Here is a 19,069-nt window from a genome sequence, read left to right as displayed (position 1 = left end):
GAACTACTCTCGAGAGGGGTACTTCGAACGACATTAATTACTACTGCTATTAATAATTAAATCCTCTTGAATGACAAAGTAATAACCTGTATTTATAGAATATTTTAAATAAAATAAATGTTGACATCCTTAAATATTCATTACGGCTTTTTCACATCGTGTCACTCGGATATCCACCCTCCCCTCCTTTCAATTTCCAAAGTGGTATGAACCAATGATGCCTTCTTTTTACTTTGAGTTTTGTATTAGAAGGTCGGTATTCTGAGGAAGCAATTTCACATCGATATACTATTTATCCTTAACAATAATAACAATATGTCGAGCATGACCCCTGCAAGGAAAGGTGATCTGACATCTGAAGAGAGAGTGATGCTACAGGTAGCTGCTGCAGGTACTGGAAATCACTCTTTAGTTTTCTTTTCTGATTTTATTTTTCTTAAAACCAAACTTTCTGCGTATATATTATTTATATAAATTAACCTATTGAATTGGTTGGAGGTTTATTTATTCACTAGCTTTCTGACACTATGAAAAGTTTATTTTTCACAAAGGTTCTTTCTTTCTTTTTTTTTTGGAAATAAAAAAATATTACTTTTATTCAGCAAAACACATTTCGTTGATGACACAGTGAATAAATTTAGAACAAAATATGTCTGCTTCAAATGAATGCTGTTTTTTAACAACTTTATTAATCAAAGAATCCTGGGGGGGAAATACAGTTTCCACAAAAATATAATGCAGCACAAATGCGTTCAACAATGATAATAATATAAAATGTTTCTTGTGTAGCGAATCAACATATTAGAATAATTTCTGAAAGATCATGTGACACTGAACGCTGGAGTAATGCTGAAAATTCAGCTTTGCATCACAGGAATAAATGACATTTTACAATATATTCAAATAGAAAACAGATATTTTAAATTGTGATATTTCATAATATTACTGTTTTTACTGTATTTATGATCAAATAAATGTTGCCTCGCTGAGTGTAAGAGACTTCTTTCAAAAACATTAAAAAATAATCTTACCTACCCCAAACTTTTGAACAGTAGTATTATATACACAGTGCCTGTTTCATATTATACAGACTTTGATATTAAAGGTAAGATTTATCTATAAACTAACCAGTTTAATGAAACTTTGTGTTTATCTTAGAACAGTATTTTAATGAATCCTTGCATAATTTGAAAAAGGTAGATAATAAAAACATCTTAAAAATACCCTCAGTATACTTTAAGTGTCTTTATGCAAAGTGGGTATGTAGACCATCCAAGGAAATACAATGGTGGCTCATCATGAGTTGTCCATGATCCTGATGTTTAGTTTTTAAACTCTAGACTGTGTTTTCTCAAAAGGTGATGTGCAAGAGGCCACCCAGCTCCTCAGCAATCCAAATGAGCGTGTTAACTGTCTGGATGAGGTAAGAACATAAAGATGATGAATATGGGTAGTAATTTACAGGCCATTTAAGCACCAGTTATGGCTCATTGGGGTTCACCAAGCTGGAACACAACAAAACATAAAATCAGACATAGGGCTGCTGGCCAAACACAACCCATACTTATTGCTACTTTTATTCATGTTTATGCTATTTTACGGCAGCCTAACTACATAGACACACAGGCCTGACACTGTAAATAGTGGTATTATTTAGTTGTTTTCTGACGATCAGCCCTTATGTAAACAAGTGCAGTGGCTGGTGGGCTGGTGAGGTGACAACATATGTTCCGCATTGTTATTCAGGCATATGGCGGAGACTCTTGAGTGGCGGATGCGGTCCTTAAAGAGGTGTGATAATGGAGACATGCCACTAGATGTAACCTACAGACTACTTGAGGTCCTTTTGGGGCCAGAATGATTAGAAACAGCAGGTGATAAGTGTATCCCACCTGTCAAAATCAGATGTGGAGCTTGTTCGCTGTGCCACCAACGCAGTCTTTCGACTTCTTCCAAGGAGCACCAAAGATTATGACTCACCCAGCTCATGTCACTCTCAACAAGTGCCAGTGTTTTGTCAGAATCTCCATCCTGCAGACACATTTTCTGGATTTTCACAATTTGCGAGGGGACTGAACAAGGCTAAATGTCATTTGCTTTTGAGTCATGCAGATGAAAAGACATTTCTGAAGTATTTTCCTTCATGTGGTTTTAGTATGGCATGACCCCTCTCATGCATGCGGCCTATAAGGGCAAAGCAGACATGTGCAGACTGCTGCTGCAGCACGGAGCTGATGTCAACTGTAATGAGCATGAGTATGGTTATACTGCCCTCATGTTCGCTGGCCTCTCAGGTAAACTCATGTCGATATACTCTACCAAGTTTCATTTTCTAACATTTAAAGGTACAAAAGCTTCACTGAGTTGGTACCTTTTCAAAAGGCACATCTTTGGATCTTATTTACCCCTAAAAAGTTTGTATAAGTACCTTAAAGGCACATATTGTACATATTTGAGTACCTTTTGAAAGGGCACTGCCTCGGTAACAGCTTTTGCAAGGTCATTTATGAATGAATTTCAAGAGACGACCTTGCATTGGGTTGCACAAATAGCACAATCATCACAGAAACACACAAGTAGGGCAGAAAAGTGTGTAAAATTGGAATAATATCATAAAATATATTGTAAAATGCGTTTGCATGTATTGGTGATTTCTTTCTTATCAACTATTCATAAAATAACAATAAAATGATCCAGTTTTAAAGCAATAAAGCAGTAGTTTTTAGCAGTCTCCTAAGCTCACCAAGATGGCATTTATTTGATCAGAAATATTTGATTAGTTCCAATAATCAGTGTAAGGAATTAATCGCAGTAATATGTTTACATATCTGTTCTTTGCGATTGCAATCTGTATGCGCCACATATTTTACTATGATTATGTTGGATGATTATGAGCTTAATCACATCAATTTGATTGAAGTATTGTGTTTATATGAGAAAAGTTTAATTGCAATATTGCCTTTTTTTTTTTTTAGAATTCTTGGATGAATAGAAAATTCCAAAGAACAGCATTTATATTAAAATAAATATTGTAACATTATAAACGTCTTCACTTTTGATCAATTTAATGAATTTTTGCTGAATAAATGTATACATTTCTTAAAAAAATAATACTACTGACCCCAAACTTTTGAACAGTATTCTATATAGTGTAGATAATCTGAAAATGGCATCTAAAGTTTTCCCAGCTCATCTAATCTGAATAATCCTACAGGTAATGCAGAAATAACAGAGATGATCTTAGATGCTGGAGCAGAGACAGATCTGGTCAACTCCGTGGGACGGACTGCTGCTCAGATGGCTGCCTTTGTGGGTGAGTGATTCCTATGCGTATGCACATTTACTACTTACTAATGAATAAATAATCTTAATCTTTCTGCCCTGTGCAGGTCAGCATGACTGTGTGACAGTGATCAACAATTTCTTTTCTCGTGCGAGGCTGGAATACTACACCAGACCCCAGGGCTCAGAGATTGAACCTAAACTACCCCCCAAACTAGCAGGACCCCTACACAAAATCATCATGACTACTAACCTCAATCCTGTCAAGGTAAGAACTGCCAAGTGTGTTTATATAACTCAGATTTCAAGCAGCAGTAAAGCCCCATGCTCACACAAACCAAACAATGGGAGTGAAACACAGCAACCTATGCTTTTATAACACTGACCCATAAGAATACCATACAAGGTCACATGACTGGAGGAAGCATCAGTTTGCACTAACCAACACCCCTCCTGCTTTTATTCCATCTAAATATATCCTTGTGATATTACAGGGCAACAACATGGCCTGCATTTCAACACAGGCTTGGACATCTGTTATAAATCTGTTATACCTACAGCTCTGATAAACAGCCTTCATTGCGTAGCATATGAAAAATGGAATGACATTTGCATGTGACAGTGCAATGAAATACATAAATAACACCGCCTTGCATAATATTTGCTGAATGAAATCCAGTACTTGTTTCTTACTAATTTTGGGGTGCTGATTCCTAAAATAGTGCCAAAAATAGACACTTTCTCACAAAATAAGACACAGTTTGTAGCATTTTTGCTTTCGACAACCATTTGTAAGGTGAAGAAGTTGTATTATCCCTTATACAGCAGTTCTTTCTAGTCCTTGAATCTGATTGGCTGAGAGAAGTGCAATATTCTAGTGATAACAGAACTCCAACCGCTTCACCGTTTGTATCGTTCTGCTTACGTTATTTCTCACAGCGAGTGTCGTGGACTCGTGGCGGACACCCAAATCCACTATAATTTTATAAATAATACTGTTTTTGTGTCGCGGAATGTAGTTTTAAGAGTTTTTTAGGCGAGGATGTACTTCAAATACGCGGTTTGTTAATTAAGATAACGTCTGTTTGAAAAGGTGCTTGCTGTTTGGATGTAGTAAAATCCAAACAGCAACAGAAGCAAATTGTTCAAATTAGTTTTGTGATTTTTTTTTTATTTTTAAGGATCTTGTGTTTATGCAAAGTTCTTTGACAACAGAGTGTGTGTTTGACATTTGACTGCTTTTGTTATTCTGATAAATGCATTAAAGCTGATACATATTGGGGCTATATATAATTTGAAAAATCTTCATTCTTATTTTGTGAAAACAAATGTATGTGCTGAGAGTACTCAGCATCATCAAAACAGGTAATATTAGGCTTTCTGGAAAATCAGCAGAAATGTATTTTCCAAATGTGTAAAGTTCTTTGACAACAGAGTGTGTGTTTGACATTTGACTGCTTTTGTTATTCTGATAAATGCATTAAAGCTGATACATATTGGGGCTATATATAATTTGAAAAATCTTCATTCTTATTTTGTGAAAACAAATGTATGTGCTGAGAGTTTTTTTATTGATATTTTTCAACTCAGCATCATCAAAACAGGTAATATTAGGCTTTCTGGAAAATCAGCAGAAATTTATTTTCCAAATGCAGGCCTGTGAGTGTCAAATCAAAGGTGTGTGTTAGTAATTTAATACACAGTTGCTCTAGTATAGACTTGCGTGTGTGCTTTGTGGCAGATCTCGGATGGCATCTGTGTGCGCTATCTCAGCTGTCTCACATCCAGTGATTTCTGATGAGTAAGGTGTCTCAGCGCCATACTCAGCAGGGATCAGTTAACAGAATCATGTAGCGTGAGAACATGTTTCCTCCATGAAACTTGCATTGTAAGTAAGGATAGTGTCTCTCTGCTATATTCACTTCTCATATTCTGGGGCACATTTTTTCCATCATGTGTTTTCAGATGGTGATGCTGGTGAAGGAGGACCCCTTATTGGTGGATGTGGTTGCCCTGGAGAAGTGCTACCGTGTGATAGATCTGCTCTGTGAGCAGTGTGTGAAACAGCAGGACATGAATGAGGTACTGGCCATGAAGATGCACTACATCAGCTGCGTGCTGCAGAAGTGTCTGGCCTTCCTGCAGGAACGAGATGACAACCTGGATGCCCTGTTGAGGAGGTGACATCATCATTACGGTCCATTACATCTTAGACAGTCTTGCAAATGGAGTCACAAAAACATATATTTTTCTTCTGCCCTAGCCTTCTGAAAGGAAGAGATGGTGATGGCTTCCCTCAGTACCAGGAGAAATTCATTCGTGATTGTATCCGGAAGTTTCCCTATTGTGAGGCAACCCTGCTGCAACAGCTGGTCCGAAGTATAGCACCTGTGGAAATTGTCAGTACATTTTTAAACATATAAAACGGACACCTTATAATTTTAATAAACAAAGTTTAAAGGGTCATATAATGTGGAATTATTTTAAATAATACTTACTTAAATAATATAATAAATTAGATATGTAATATAATATAATATTGTTATATATAATATTTTAATATTTAATTAATATTTTTAATAGTTAATATTAAATAATAATCACTAGTTTACAAGTTAACTTTATTAAGTTACATGTGGCCTTTCTATTCATCAAAGAAACATGTTTCACTGTTTCTACAAAAAATATTAAGCTGTACAACTGTTTTCGACATTTTAAGAATAGGAAATGTTTCTTGCAGCAAATGAGCATCTTAGAGTGATTTCTGAAGGATCATGTGACCAGTGTTGGGGAAAGTTACTTTTAAAAGTAATGCATTACAATACTGCGTTACTCCCTAAAAAAGTAACTAATTACGTTACTTAGTTACTTTTTATGGAAAGTAATGCGTTATATTACTTTTGCGTTACTTTTTAAATATAAGCAGGGCTTGATTGTTTTTAATATAAGAAGTTCTATTTATAGCAAATGTAAAAGCCCTTTCACACCAAAAAGTGTAATGAATAAACCTCAGGCTGAAGCAAAAGTAAATTCACGTCTGTACAGTAGAACGCAGGAGAAGAAACACTCTTCAGCAATAAAAAACAAAGCACAATTGTTAGTTTCTCTAAAGTCATTTTTGCTTATTAGTATGGTTGAACTGGATCATCACAGGTCAGCAGCAAAGACATCAGTTAATACAATGGGATTAGATACATTTGTGTTATTTAACATATTTAATTATTGCAGGTTTGCGTCATATTCTGAGTTTGCATTTCACTGTTTTAATTCATTTTGATGAATGCTAAATCTGTTTTTTGTGAGTGGGATGAATTAATGCACATTCACATTTAGTCTAGAATTACAGTAACATCATGTTCACACAGCGCACACAACTTCCGATTTCTCCCAACATGAGGACAGGAGAGCTGTCAGTCAATAAATGGGAAAACAAAGTAACTGGCGTTACTTTTTTGAAAACGTAACTCAGATATTTTCTTGTAAATTAAAAAAGTTATGCGTTACTTTACTAGTTACTTGAAAAAAGTCATTTTGACTTGTAATGCGTTACCCCCAACACTGCATGTGACACTGAAGACTGGAGTAATGATGCTAAAAATTCAAATTCAAATCAAAAACAGTTATTTTAAGTTTTAATATTATTTCCCAACATTACCTTGTTTTACTAATTTACTAATCAAACGTTTGAATGCTAGTGTAGATGTTCATAACTTGCTGACTGAAATTATAAAAATGTGTAAACATTGTGTTTCACAGCCTCTCTCTTGTTTCCAGGGGAACGAGCCCACAGCCTTCTCGGTTCTGACCCAGACACTGACAGGCCAGATGGTGCTTATGGACACAGAGTACTGTGCTACCTGTGGAGAGAAGGGTGCTGACAAGAAGTGCTCCTTCTGTAAAATGGTATAATCTGTTTCCTTTTTTTCTTAAGTAATCATAGCTTGCCATCAACATTCATTCCATTAATACTGACATTTTTGATCATTTTGTAGCTAAACTTACAAATGTTGTTCATGTGATTTATTTTACAGTTAATCACACATAATGACCATCTGCAAAGTATACTGACTTTAAGTTGCTATTTAGCATGTGCTTTCTCTTGAGGCTCATCCTGAACCTACATTTTAATTAAGAAGCCCAGATTTAGTCAGAAATGCAAGAACATTAAAATTAAAAGATATCTAACTTTAAAACTGCATTTAAAGTGCACTGTTGAGTTACATTATGCAAAGATTATTGTTTTGTATTCTTAAGTAAGCTCTCTTGTCATTATGTTGGAGTTTCACATGTTGCTGAAACACTTTGTTTTCCCATAATGCTCTGATCCCTTTGCAGGTGGTCTACTGTGGGCCGACGTGTCAGAGGCTGCACTGGTTCACCCATAAGAGGCAGTGCAAAACTCCTGTGCCACAGAGAGGCAACCGCCAACCCAAACTGAGAGAACTCTCTAGCAGTGGTAAAGTGTTAGCATATTAGCACATCAGTGGTTAGTTAAGAAATGCTTGATTTACTTGAGTTAGATCTTACTGAATCTTACCAGTGTTTTTGGTCATCATGACACTGAATGACTAAGGACTGATGATAAAAACAAGGTTATTTTCTACAGAAGCTTTGTTCTTGTCATTTTATGTTACGTTATAAGAGTTTTAGAAGTGAAATACGAAGCTTATTTCATTTGTTTGTTTTCTGTTTCCTATCAGTTGATGACAATGATGTAGTGAACGGCACCAGCTCCATGCTGGCTCTGTGTCTGGGTTTGTCAAAGTGTGCACTTCAGAACAGTCCCTCTGAAGACCACAGTGAAACCTCTGAGGCCTCTGAAGATCCTCCTTGTGCTGGAAAGGACTGAGGAGCAGAAAGATATTGGCTCTTGTTTCTTTGGCCAGGTGAAGTCCGCTGGGCATCCAGTTCGTCCTCAGCATGCTGCGCTGTGATTGGTGCTCTGCATTTTATAGGAAACAGTAAACAATGATACTGAAGTGTTGGATTGTATACTTATTCTAAGCTGTGTAAGTACAGGACATGCAGAGCACATGACAAACTGCTAACCAAAGGACTTACTATTTTGATTGTGGGCAACTGTTTGATACTCCAGAGACAGAAAGAAAAACTTTGAGGATGTTCTCTACCACTTTAAAGGAATCATTCACCCAAGAAATGAAAATCTGCTAAAAATGTGTTCACCCTCTTCGATGTAGATGAGTTTGTTTCTTCGCCTGAACAGATTTCGAGAAATTTAGCATTACATTATTTGCTCACCAATGAATCCTCTGCAGTGAATGGGTGCCATCAGAATGAGTCCAAACAGCTGATAAAAGCATCACGATAATTCACAAATAATCCACATGACTACAGTCCACTAATTAACATCTTGTGAAGCAAAAAGCAGCGTGTTCATCATTAAGACGTTTTTAAAATCGTTGTTTCCGGTTAAAATACAAGTCCTCTATCCATAATATTACTTTCTCCAGTGAAAAAATCATCTCATCTGAATCAGGAGAGAAATATACACAGATCAAGCATAGTTTACAAGTGAAAACAGTCCAAAAAAGTACTAAACGAATATGTTGGTGGATTTTGGATGGACTTATTCACTGGAGGATTATAGACTCAGAAGTGACAGTTATAGTTATAAAACATCTTGATGATGGAATTGTTTTTTGCAAACATGCAGCTTTTCGCTTCACAAGATGTTAACAGATGGACTGGAGTCATGTGAATTACTTGTAGATTATTGTGATGTTTTTATCAGCTGTTTGTCATTCTGACAGCACCCATTCACTGCAGAGCATCCACTGGTGAGCAAGTAATGTAAAGCTAAATTTCTCCAAATGTGTTCCAATGAAGAAACAAACTCATCTACATCTTGGATGGTTTGAGGCTGAGTACATAATCGGCAAATTTTCATCTTTGGGTGAACTATTCCTTTATGTGCTTTTGTTTAAGTTGTACCTTTTCCACCTTAGTGTTTCTATTTTTGCTTGTTTTATAACATAGTTTATTTTTTTAAATCTGTTTTTTTGCTTCTCGCATAATTTGCTTTTAAATTAGAACCTCTAAAAGAGTTCATATTGAAGGCTTAATTTTATCTCAACTTTATTTTTCTTGCTCAATTAAAGAAATTGATGTAATACATACATTTTAATTCAGTAGTTTTCCGCTAGAGGGCAGCGTCCAACCTCTGAAGATCAAGTGTGAACTTAAATTTGGCATCAGCAGGCTGTGTACTGTTTACTTCTTAGAATGAACAGCATACATGCTTTAAATGATCAGAATCACAGTGTTTATTACAAACATAAACCTCTTTCAGGTGAAATTTTGATCTCAATAATGATGGCTTAATGAAATAGACACGTGATGATGTTTACTAAAATTTAAAGTAAAAAAAAAAGATAAACATTTTGAAATTAATATGCATCATTATCATAATCATCAATCAATATATACCAACACATTCTCAAAAAATGTTTTGAAAATGTCCAGTTTAAGCTGCAGTGTCGTAACTGCATTAAACAGTGAGTTTTGAGAGAGCAGGGATCTCCTCCGTGGACTTTCCCACACTTGGTCCTGTTGCACACATCCTAAGGCACTCGCTCAGAATTCTATAGACGGCTCTGTCTGTTCCTGAGCGCTTTGTTCCCAGTCTCCACATCCCCTCATCCCAAGGGACTATCTCACCCTGTGGGCCAAACAAGGGTCTATTTAGCACACAGTTGTCACGTCGCATGTCAATATACCCATAACTCCGTGCTGTAACCTCTCTGTTTCCCCTGAGATTCATCCCTCTCCTGTCTCCATCTATGAGCATGTCACGGTCATTACAGGTGCATGAAAGGACTATCTCAAATATCCGGTTTTCAGATGCAGAAATTAGCGAATGCCGCATCATATCGCATGACTTTGATATTCCTCTTTCAAGCCCTGAGGATGCATATTCAGTGATCCCCAATAGACCCCCCTTTACCAATATGACTAACAGTGCTTTTTAGGTAATAAGAGATCATTTTGACAGCAGTGGCTTTTGAAATAGGCTACATTTTTGTTTTTGTTTTAAAAAAGGGGGGGAAAAATCAGTGTGTTTTCGTCCGAATCAAAGAAGTGTACCTGGGGGCAAGCGGAATGAATTAATCGTAAATGCCCGAGGAGTGAGTGAAACTAGAAACTTTTTGGGGGAGCCACACATTTTCGGTAAAAGAAAGCGAGCATTGGGCTTTTGTGTTTCCTCCATGTCGTTTGTGTTATGCACATTCATTTGGTGAGCTCATCGGAGGCACCTGTTTGGATAATTTTGGGGTAAAATAATCCAGGGCTATCCCGTTTCATAGGTTTTGTCATGCATGCCTGTACCTAGAGTACAATGCATCAGGTTCACATGTAGAGGATCTAAATATGCTTGAAAACTCATTCACACCTGAGAGCGCAACATCCTCAGCACAGTGTCTCTCTGTTTGAGAGTGTTGCAATGCACTGTTTGCTCACATGTATCAACTGAGCTACACAATAGGTGTTTCCTACTTAAGATCAGCAATACAGTAATAGTGAAAGTTTGTTTGCATAAGTAAAAAATATTTTTGAAACATTTAAAAAATTTGAGAATAAAATAAATCCAACTGCAAAAATATGAAAATTCAACAAAATGTAATTCAAGAATCCATCCATCCATTCTCCAAAACGATTGTCCTCTGTAGGGCCATGGGAATATAAGAAAGTATTATTAAAAATGATTGTGAAAAATGTCATTCAGTTTTCATTTTGTGGAATGAATTGTCTGAATGTCTGAATGTTTTGTTTTCTTTTAGACAACTTAAAATATGTGCTGGATTATTTTGTTGTTGTCTTATTATATATATATATATATAATTATTTTCAAATGATTAATAATAATAATACTTCATATAACATTATATGATTATATTAGAATGAAAGTAACATTTAAAAGTCAGACAGACTGCATGAATAGAGTCAGAGTAAAATGACAAACTACACATTTTTCACAGCAAGTGCGTTTTGGTATGTTTCTCTATTAATGTTGCAGTTTTACACTAAATTAAATGTATAATTGCATTTTTATTGGTTTTAATAATCATACATATAAAATAGGCTAAACAGACAACAAATGTAATCGTCTGGATACAATATATTTATAATGTTTCTGCGACGATTAGCTCACATCAGTATAATTTTCCAATTTCCAGAATAATTTTTCACGGTGCAAAATACTGTAGCTGTAGGTGGGCGTGTACTACATCGCGAGGACACTTCATCGTTCCACTCACTGCTGCTGTTCTGGAATGGGCGGGTATATAAACATGGATGAGAAACAGGTAGGTATAATCATTCTCTGAGTTTTCAAAGAGACACTGAACCGAACTCTTTTGCAATGCCCCTCAACACATGCGAATACCAGCTGCTGTTTCTGCTCTGCTTTCTGATAAAAAACTGTCATGCTTTCAAAAATGATGCCACTGAAGAGTTTCATGGGCACATGGTGGCATCATCTCACCAGACACCAAATAATGCCTCTTTAAATCGAGCGCGCAACGGAGGAAGACGAACGGAGAGCCGGGACCAAACTGGTACGTGTTTACCTTTAAGTATTTACTCGTGCGTTTATCACACTTTTGTAGGGTTCATATCTTTAATAATATTACAAAATTCAAATCATCCGAATCTATATGGTTGCTCGCATATATTTTTAAAAACATGAGCTTTTGTATATTTTTATAACTCCGGTGATATTGCCTAAAAAGTTGTTATTTTCAACAAGTCAGAACATCTATGCAACCTGCCTGAACACCTATCTATCTATCTATCTATCTATCTATCTATCTATCTATCTATCTATCTATCTATCTATCTAGCAGTCTGTCTATCTATCTATCTATCTATCTATCTATCTATCTATCTATCTATCTATCTATCTATCTATCTATCTATCTAGCAGTCTGTCTATCTATCAGTCTGTCTGTTCATGTCTGTTTAACCTTAAAACTTAAAGCCTTTAAAACTAAACTTTCAGGCTATTGTATTAGCCTACTGTAGAATAACTTAAAGTGCAATGCATCATATAATTCCTTCTGATTTTTAAAGCATGAACTTTCCTTTTGCAGAACAGCACCAGGTCGGTTGCAGGGAGCTGAGGTCCACTAAATACATATCTGACGGCCAATGCACCAGCCTGAATCCCGTCAAGGAGTTAGTGTGTGCTGGAGAATGTCTTCCCACCCACCTGCTGCCCAACTGGATCGGTGGAGGTCACTACTGGAGCAGACGGGATGCCCAGGAGTGGCGCTGCGTCACCGAACGCACACGCATCCAGCGCATTAAACTCCAGTGCCAGGACGGCAGCACACGCACCTACAAGATCACCGCCGTCACATCCTGCACCTGCAAGAGATACACGCGCCAAAACAACGAGTCCTCTCATGCACCTCAGAGTCCCTCAAAGGAGCATCCACTGCAGAACCCCAAGAAGAAAAAAAGCAAAAATAAAAACTCCAAGCTTAATTCTAAAAATGAATAAATATTAGAGCCTCTGGTTTGTTGAGGATGAGCCATACTGGTGCAGATTTGACCAACACAGACCTGCCCATAGAAGGAAAGTGACTTTTTTGAACCGCAATGACTCTGACTTGGACTGCAACAAGATGTACAGCTGTTTTTCTTTATATTTTCAGATGTGGATTCTTTTATGACTGTGTATGTGTGAGAGTATATGCACTTTTTGAGTGTAATATGGTCATGTTTTTTTTATAAATAACCTAATTATATAAAGCAATTATGTATACTATTTCAAATGACAGACGAAAGTTATAGGATAATTCATACAAAAATGAAAATAATGCCATCATTTACTCGCCCTCAATTTGATCCAAACCTGTATGAGTTTCTTTTTCTGGTGAACACAAAAATAATTATGTTGGGAAACAAACAGTTGCCAAACAGTATGGAAAAAAATAATATGGAAGCCAACTGTTTCTTCTTTTGTGTTCAACAGATGAAAACGTTTGGAACAACTTAAGGGTGAGTAAACAATTTTCATTTTGGGTGAATTATTCCTTTAAAAACTGACTCATTACTACAGCTATGTAAATATTTGCATTTCATATATAGTGGTTTTTGAATAGAATTACATCCATATATTTTTATAGAATTGTTTTATGAAAATTTTCAGTTGACATTTACACAGCTGATTACCCATTTATACAATAAATTAAGTAGTTTACTTATGCTGGTTTGTATCATTTTGTTCACTGAGTCCACTGACTGTAGCTAAAGGCAAGGTTGTAGAATTTCATGGACCGACAGAAACTATGTAACAAATGAGGAATTAGTTCAAGAAGCAAGTTCTTTCACACTGTGTTTGTAACTCTACGCTGCATTGTTGTGAAGGGCTGCCCTTTCCTGCAGGCACATCAGCTACTTTTCGGCGGCGACATGTTAAAGCTGCTTCATTGTATCGCGTATCTTTTCACTCTGCCATTCTGAAAGTCGTGTTGCTGTGCCTGAGGTTATATTCCTAAGTTATGAATCAGATTCCTTGTGTTATAAATCCAGGAATCCAGAGGAAGGTGACACTGCACAGGTTACACTGCAAGTCTCTGGAAGATGAGATACTTTGTGGATCCTGTAGAAACAGCAATAAAAAGAAGTGTGAAGAAAACTTTGGGTAATCAAGAAAATGCTTTCCAGTTTTGTAAGCGAGATGCATCAGAAGGTCAGCAAACGGACTATGGACGGTCCTGGGTCTGCTGTCTGAGATAAAATGAGGTTGAGAAACTAAGGCAGGTAATATCATGAGTCTGACGGAAGATGTCTGTCTGATGTCTCTGGTGTGTTGACAGGTGCAGTCAGAAACGGGTGCTTTTGTCTGTACTGATTCTCCATCTCTATAATTATTCCTGACAACAGATTCGCCTCCAGAGAGTTTGAGATGCAGGGACCACCTGCTGTTATTTATAAGCTCAATTACCAAATACGTTCCCTAAAGAGAGGGTTGCTCTGATGCACAAAACCCGGCATACTCCCACATACTGTGATATTCAAACACACGCTATCCCTTGGTAATATGTTATTTGTTTACTCAAGATTCTGAGCTCAGAACACCCTACATTGGCGTTGCCAAAGTTTGCAAGGTTAGATGCGTATAGGGGGGGGACTTGGTTCTGTGCATCGTTTGTTTAATGGATGTGAAGGCAGATGTACGTGAGCTTGGACTAAATGACTGGAAAAACCTGGCATACGTCACTAGAGACAAGTCTGTCGTTTCACCAGAAGATCCAGTGGTGACACTTTAATTAAACATAACTCAAAACATTAAAAAAAGGAAAAGAAACACGATCATGGATGAGTTGCTCACAATAAGATCTCTAAACTGTGTTTAGAAAACAGATGGGGTGAATTTTCATGGCTTTTATTCAGGATATTGAGAGATAGTTTAAGTAAACTACATCCACAAGGAGAACTGTATGTTCTGCTTTGAGTTACTGTGAAATTATCAGAATGTATTACTTGGGCATAAATATGGATTACAAAATCTACACTAATTTTTCTGTACAAGCAGTTGCTGTTACTGTTTTTAATACATTTTCTGTGTCTATACCACGGATCTCCAAATATTTTTGTCAGTCAAACTCGTTTGACCTAAAACACATTTTCATGTTCACGTAACCCAGTTTTTTAGAAACCCTCTTCTTGGTATTTCAAATAACCTTACGCTATTTAACATTCACATTTATGCTGTGATTAGTGGACCAAGAAAATCCCGTAAATGTACATGATGGCACACTGGCATAAATCATTTTTATACTTGTATTTCCCCCTTGTCGCGAAAGAACAAATCTCATTGGTTCTTTTAATTCAACAGTTAATTTTTTTACTAGTTCAAAAAACCCCCCCTAAATCCTCTCTGAGTAATTCACACACTATTTAGTTTGTTTCTTCTCACATGGTTTCATCACCCCATACAGTTTTATGTTGCTGTGCATCATTTCACAACAATTGTCAGTTCTCAACAAACTGTCATTGTTTAAAACCATACATTTATAATCATATACCATACAGCCCTGGGCAGTGCTTAACTTCAGCTAATTCCTGCAGCAAGTGATGTATAACTCACATCTGTCAACACAGTGCAATGTGCCAAAATAGCCATAACTCCACCTCACCTACGGTTTGGACCATTACCATAAACAACACAGCAACCTCACAGTCACACATCTTTACTGCAAAAAAAGCTAAAACAAAATGTACATGTAAGTGCTGCCTTAAAATTGTACTTCGTGTCAACTTGAAATAGAAGTTGTTTAAACAGAACATATAGTTCGACCAAAACTTTCAGCTACTAAATTGAGCATATACTGTAGTGTCTTTTGCAACATGTATTGTACAATCATGAATTGAATGTTGTCTGTCTAAACCAAAGCACAATAATTTTCAATTTATTGTGAGCATGCTTTGCAGTAATGTCATCTGCTGCTTTAAACGCTCAAGCTCGTTAAAAGAATAGCTCACCCAAAAATGAACATTTGCTAAAAATGTACTCACCCTCAGACCATCCAAGATGTAGATGAGTTTGTTTCTTCATCAGAACAGATTTGGATTTAGCATTACATAAGTTGCTCAATAATGGATCCTCTGCAGTGAATGGGTGCTGTCAGAATGAGGGTCCAAACAGCTGATAAAAACACCACAATAATCCACAAGTAATCCACATGACTCCAGTACATCAGTTAACGACTTATGAAATGAAAAGCCAATGAAGAAACAAACTCATCTACCTTAAAATTGTCATCATTTTTTTTTCATCGATTTAAATTTTTCCTTTCTCTTTGGAGTGTTACAAGCTCTTGGTGCATAAAGAAGAACTGTAAAGTTGCAAAGACTAAAGTCTCAAATCCAAAGAGATATTCTTTATAAAAGTTTAGACTTGTCCATGCCCTCCTAAAATGCCTCGTTCTAACACGCCCCCACATGTCTACGTCACTGTGTGGGAAGATTTGCATAACGCCGCCCAAATATTCACGCAAAGAAAGAAGGCATAACTTTTATTCTCGCTGTAGTATTGTTGTTGCCGCCGCCGCCGTGTCGTGGAGATGCTGTGTTTCGTTGTGAAAGCGAAACTACTTTGTTTGGGCTTCCAAAAGAGGACGATATCCGCTTCATCATGCCTGGAGCTGATCCGTGCTAGTCGCTGAGAAAATACATCAACTTCACGCTGTGGATCGCTGGATCGGCTTTCACTGTGGACGAAGTGGAGTCCACACGTGGTTGCCGCAAGTTCGCCGGCCGCTGCTCACTCTAGCCCGCAGTGTGTGACGTATTTTATGGAGGACTGTTTCCTGAACCTGCAGTTCTGCATAGCATACAATGGGTCTGTACTCAAAGGCTGTTCTATAAAGTTGGGCAGTTCCAACTTTGCAAGGACAGTCTGGCACTTCTGACTCACAGCCTGTAAGTACATTTTTTATATTTAAAGAATTTGCCACTGACGATTCAAATGTGAGTTTTAAGCAGTGTAGCGCTTGTTTGTCGTTTCTCCGATCACAAATGCAGACATGGTTTTACGTTTACGCGGCGCAATACGCAACACAACGCGTAAAAACACAGCATAAGTCATTATAATCAGTAATTATGTCCCCACTGGATGCAACAAATGCCTCGTTTGTAATGGGTTTTATTGGTTTTGTCTCGTCGTGCTGGGAGATGGCATCACAATATGGTAAGGGTATAACATTTCCGTCTCACGCTTGAGGTATTCGGCCAATCATAACGCACTGGATAGCTGGCCAATCAGAGCACACCTCGCTTTTCAGACCGATGAGCTTTGTAAAAATCGACGCGTTTCAGAAAGGCGGGGCATAGAGGAGCAACAATAATGTAAATTATGTGGAAAATAATGTGTTTTTTGAACCTTAAACTGCATAAACACATTGCATTACACCAAATACACAACATAAAGTTATTTTTAGCAACGTCATATGACCCCTTTAATTTAACGATATTGTTGCTTTGTGTTGTTTCCACTAACTGTGATGTGGATTTCACTATTCTCATAAAATTAGCATGATTAAAACTTTATATAGTTATAGTTATTGTTCTTGGTGAGAACAGGTCTTAATCCACATTTATTCATGCCACAGTACATACTGGGAAATATTGTACATGGACTTAAGGACTTAAGTATGTGATCTGTAGTATATGATTTTTTTTTCAGGAGTCAAACTCGTGGATTATCCATGATACATTTTAAGTTATTGTAACAATTAGACAACGAAAACATGTTTAGGTGCACTAGACTTCATAATGTCACTTTGATTTTTGCTAAATCAAAATAGTGTGTGAGATTAAAAACTCACAAAGTTGATATTTTCGTGATTTAACCCAGCAGAGGACACCTGTGAAATGGCTAATGAGGGTATATTTGACTCTTCCTCTCAGCTCTGGCTCTATGCATGTGGTAACAATTCTCAAAGTAATGATGCACATTTAATCATGATAAACTCTCTAGTTAAAACCAGGAAGAGGGCCAGGCAGGAAAACATTTTTCAGAGAGGAAAGTTCACCTGCAATACTAATCCTTCCTTTAACTAGCCCGCTAACATCCAGACAAGAGGTCCAATAAACTGTCAGTTTGTACTGTGTGTGTGAATGTAAGAAAATCTACTGTAGAACTGGACTAAATAAGACAACCACATTTGCTTCATTAAAAATATCAAAACACAAAGCTACAGCATAGCCCACGGCTATGAGTTGCAATGACAGGTCTTACCTGTTTAAGTTGGAGATGTTGATGATTTTACCTCATGTCTTTTAGAGCACAAAGCAAAACAAAGTTTTCTGAGATGTCTCAAGGCCATTGTCAGGACTTTTTCGGTTCAGTGTTTACTATGGATACTTCCCACTTTCTTGAAACCATAGCAGCCTTGTAACATCACATTTATACCACTATCTGCAAAGCTTTTCATATAGAGGTCAACTAATGTCACTTACATTGTATCATATTTAAGAGCAGCTGATGCAGCTAAGCCCATCCACTCACAGACATGAGAGAAAAAGCGTCCGAACGCCATCACACCTGTTTCTCATTCAACCAAGATGCTCTTGAGAGATGGTTTCATCCTCCAGCTAGCCCATCTTGTGTAATACAAAGACCCTCAGTGTTTCTGGGGCCCCTTGTTCCTATGTTAATACATCCAATTACGAAACTGTTACTGTTTGGGCTTCGTAGGAGCAGAAACAGCATGAAGTAAAAACGACTGTTGGAATGTTAAGCACCGATGCGAAATCTGAGTAAACAATGAACTGGAAACTGGACTGGTCTACATTGCGTGCAGTTTGGTAACTTGTAATGAATGGCTAAGATGGCAATACAGGTAGCTTGTTAAGGAAAGAACAACATGAACTAAAGATTTAGTTTAGTGTATGGTGATTTTATTTAATTTGGCAAGCAGTGATGCTACATTCCACTGTGTTTTTTCCTGCCCTTTTCATTATGTTATTGACATTGATCTGTTTATATTTTCACAGGCATGTCTCAGCCAAGAGCAGTATGAGGATATGAACAAACCTGCTGAACGCTAATGTCTGAGCTGTGTGACATGTTAAGTAAACAGTTCATCTTTATGGATGTATTTGATACATATCGATGATTTTTTTAAAGCCGCAAAACAGAAGCCGCTTCATACAACAAACCAAAACTCTTTTTTTCTGATTTATTTAGTCATTTATAGGACTATAATTCAATTAAAATTTTAATGACATTACTTACATGACATACTGATTAATC

The 19,069-nt window shown here is 37.0% G+C and overlaps 2 protein-coding genes across 2 annotated transcripts; both read left to right on the top strand.

Moving 5' to 3' along the window:
• Positions 1 to 324: 324 nt before the first annotated feature.
• Positions 325 to 8,131, top strand: LOC107584324 (ankyrin repeat and MYND domain-containing protein 2-like). Its single transcript, XM_016270900.1, has 10 exons — positions 325 to 391; positions 1,359 to 1,423; positions 2,156 to 2,294; positions 3,215 to 3,313; positions 3,390 to 3,550; positions 5,248 to 5,462; positions 5,546 to 5,681; positions 7,057 to 7,185; positions 7,618 to 7,738; positions 7,983 to 8,131. The coding sequence occupies exons 1-10, from the start codon at positions 325 to 327 to the stop codon at positions 8,129 to 8,131; spliced, it is 1,281 nt and encodes a 426-aa protein (XP_016126386.1).
• A 3,500-nt stretch (positions 8,132 to 11,631) lies between these two features.
• On the top strand, positions 11,632 to 13,136 carry LOC107584353 (sclerostin domain-containing protein 1-like). The gene is made up of 2 exons (XM_016270929.1): positions 11,632 to 11,858; positions 12,393 to 13,136. Exons 1-2 carry the CDS (start codon positions 11,663 to 11,665, stop codon positions 12,803 to 12,805), a joined length of 609 nt encoding a protein of 202 aa, XP_016126415.1. The 5' UTR covers positions 11,632 to 11,662; the 3' UTR covers positions 12,806 to 13,136.
• Positions 13,137 to 19,069: the final 5,933 nt, after the last annotated feature.

The sequence above is a fragment of the Sinocyclocheilus grahami genome, unplaced genomic scaffold (genome assembly GCF_001515645.1).
Source record: "Sinocyclocheilus grahami isolate Dianchi unplaced genomic scaffold, SAMN03320097.WGS_v1.1 scaffold58.1, whole genome shotgun sequence".
Classification (NCBI taxonomy): Eukaryota; Metazoa; Chordata; class Actinopteri; order Cypriniformes; family Cyprinidae; genus Sinocyclocheilus; species Sinocyclocheilus grahami.
This window is presented reverse-complemented; position numbering and strand designations above follow the sequence as displayed.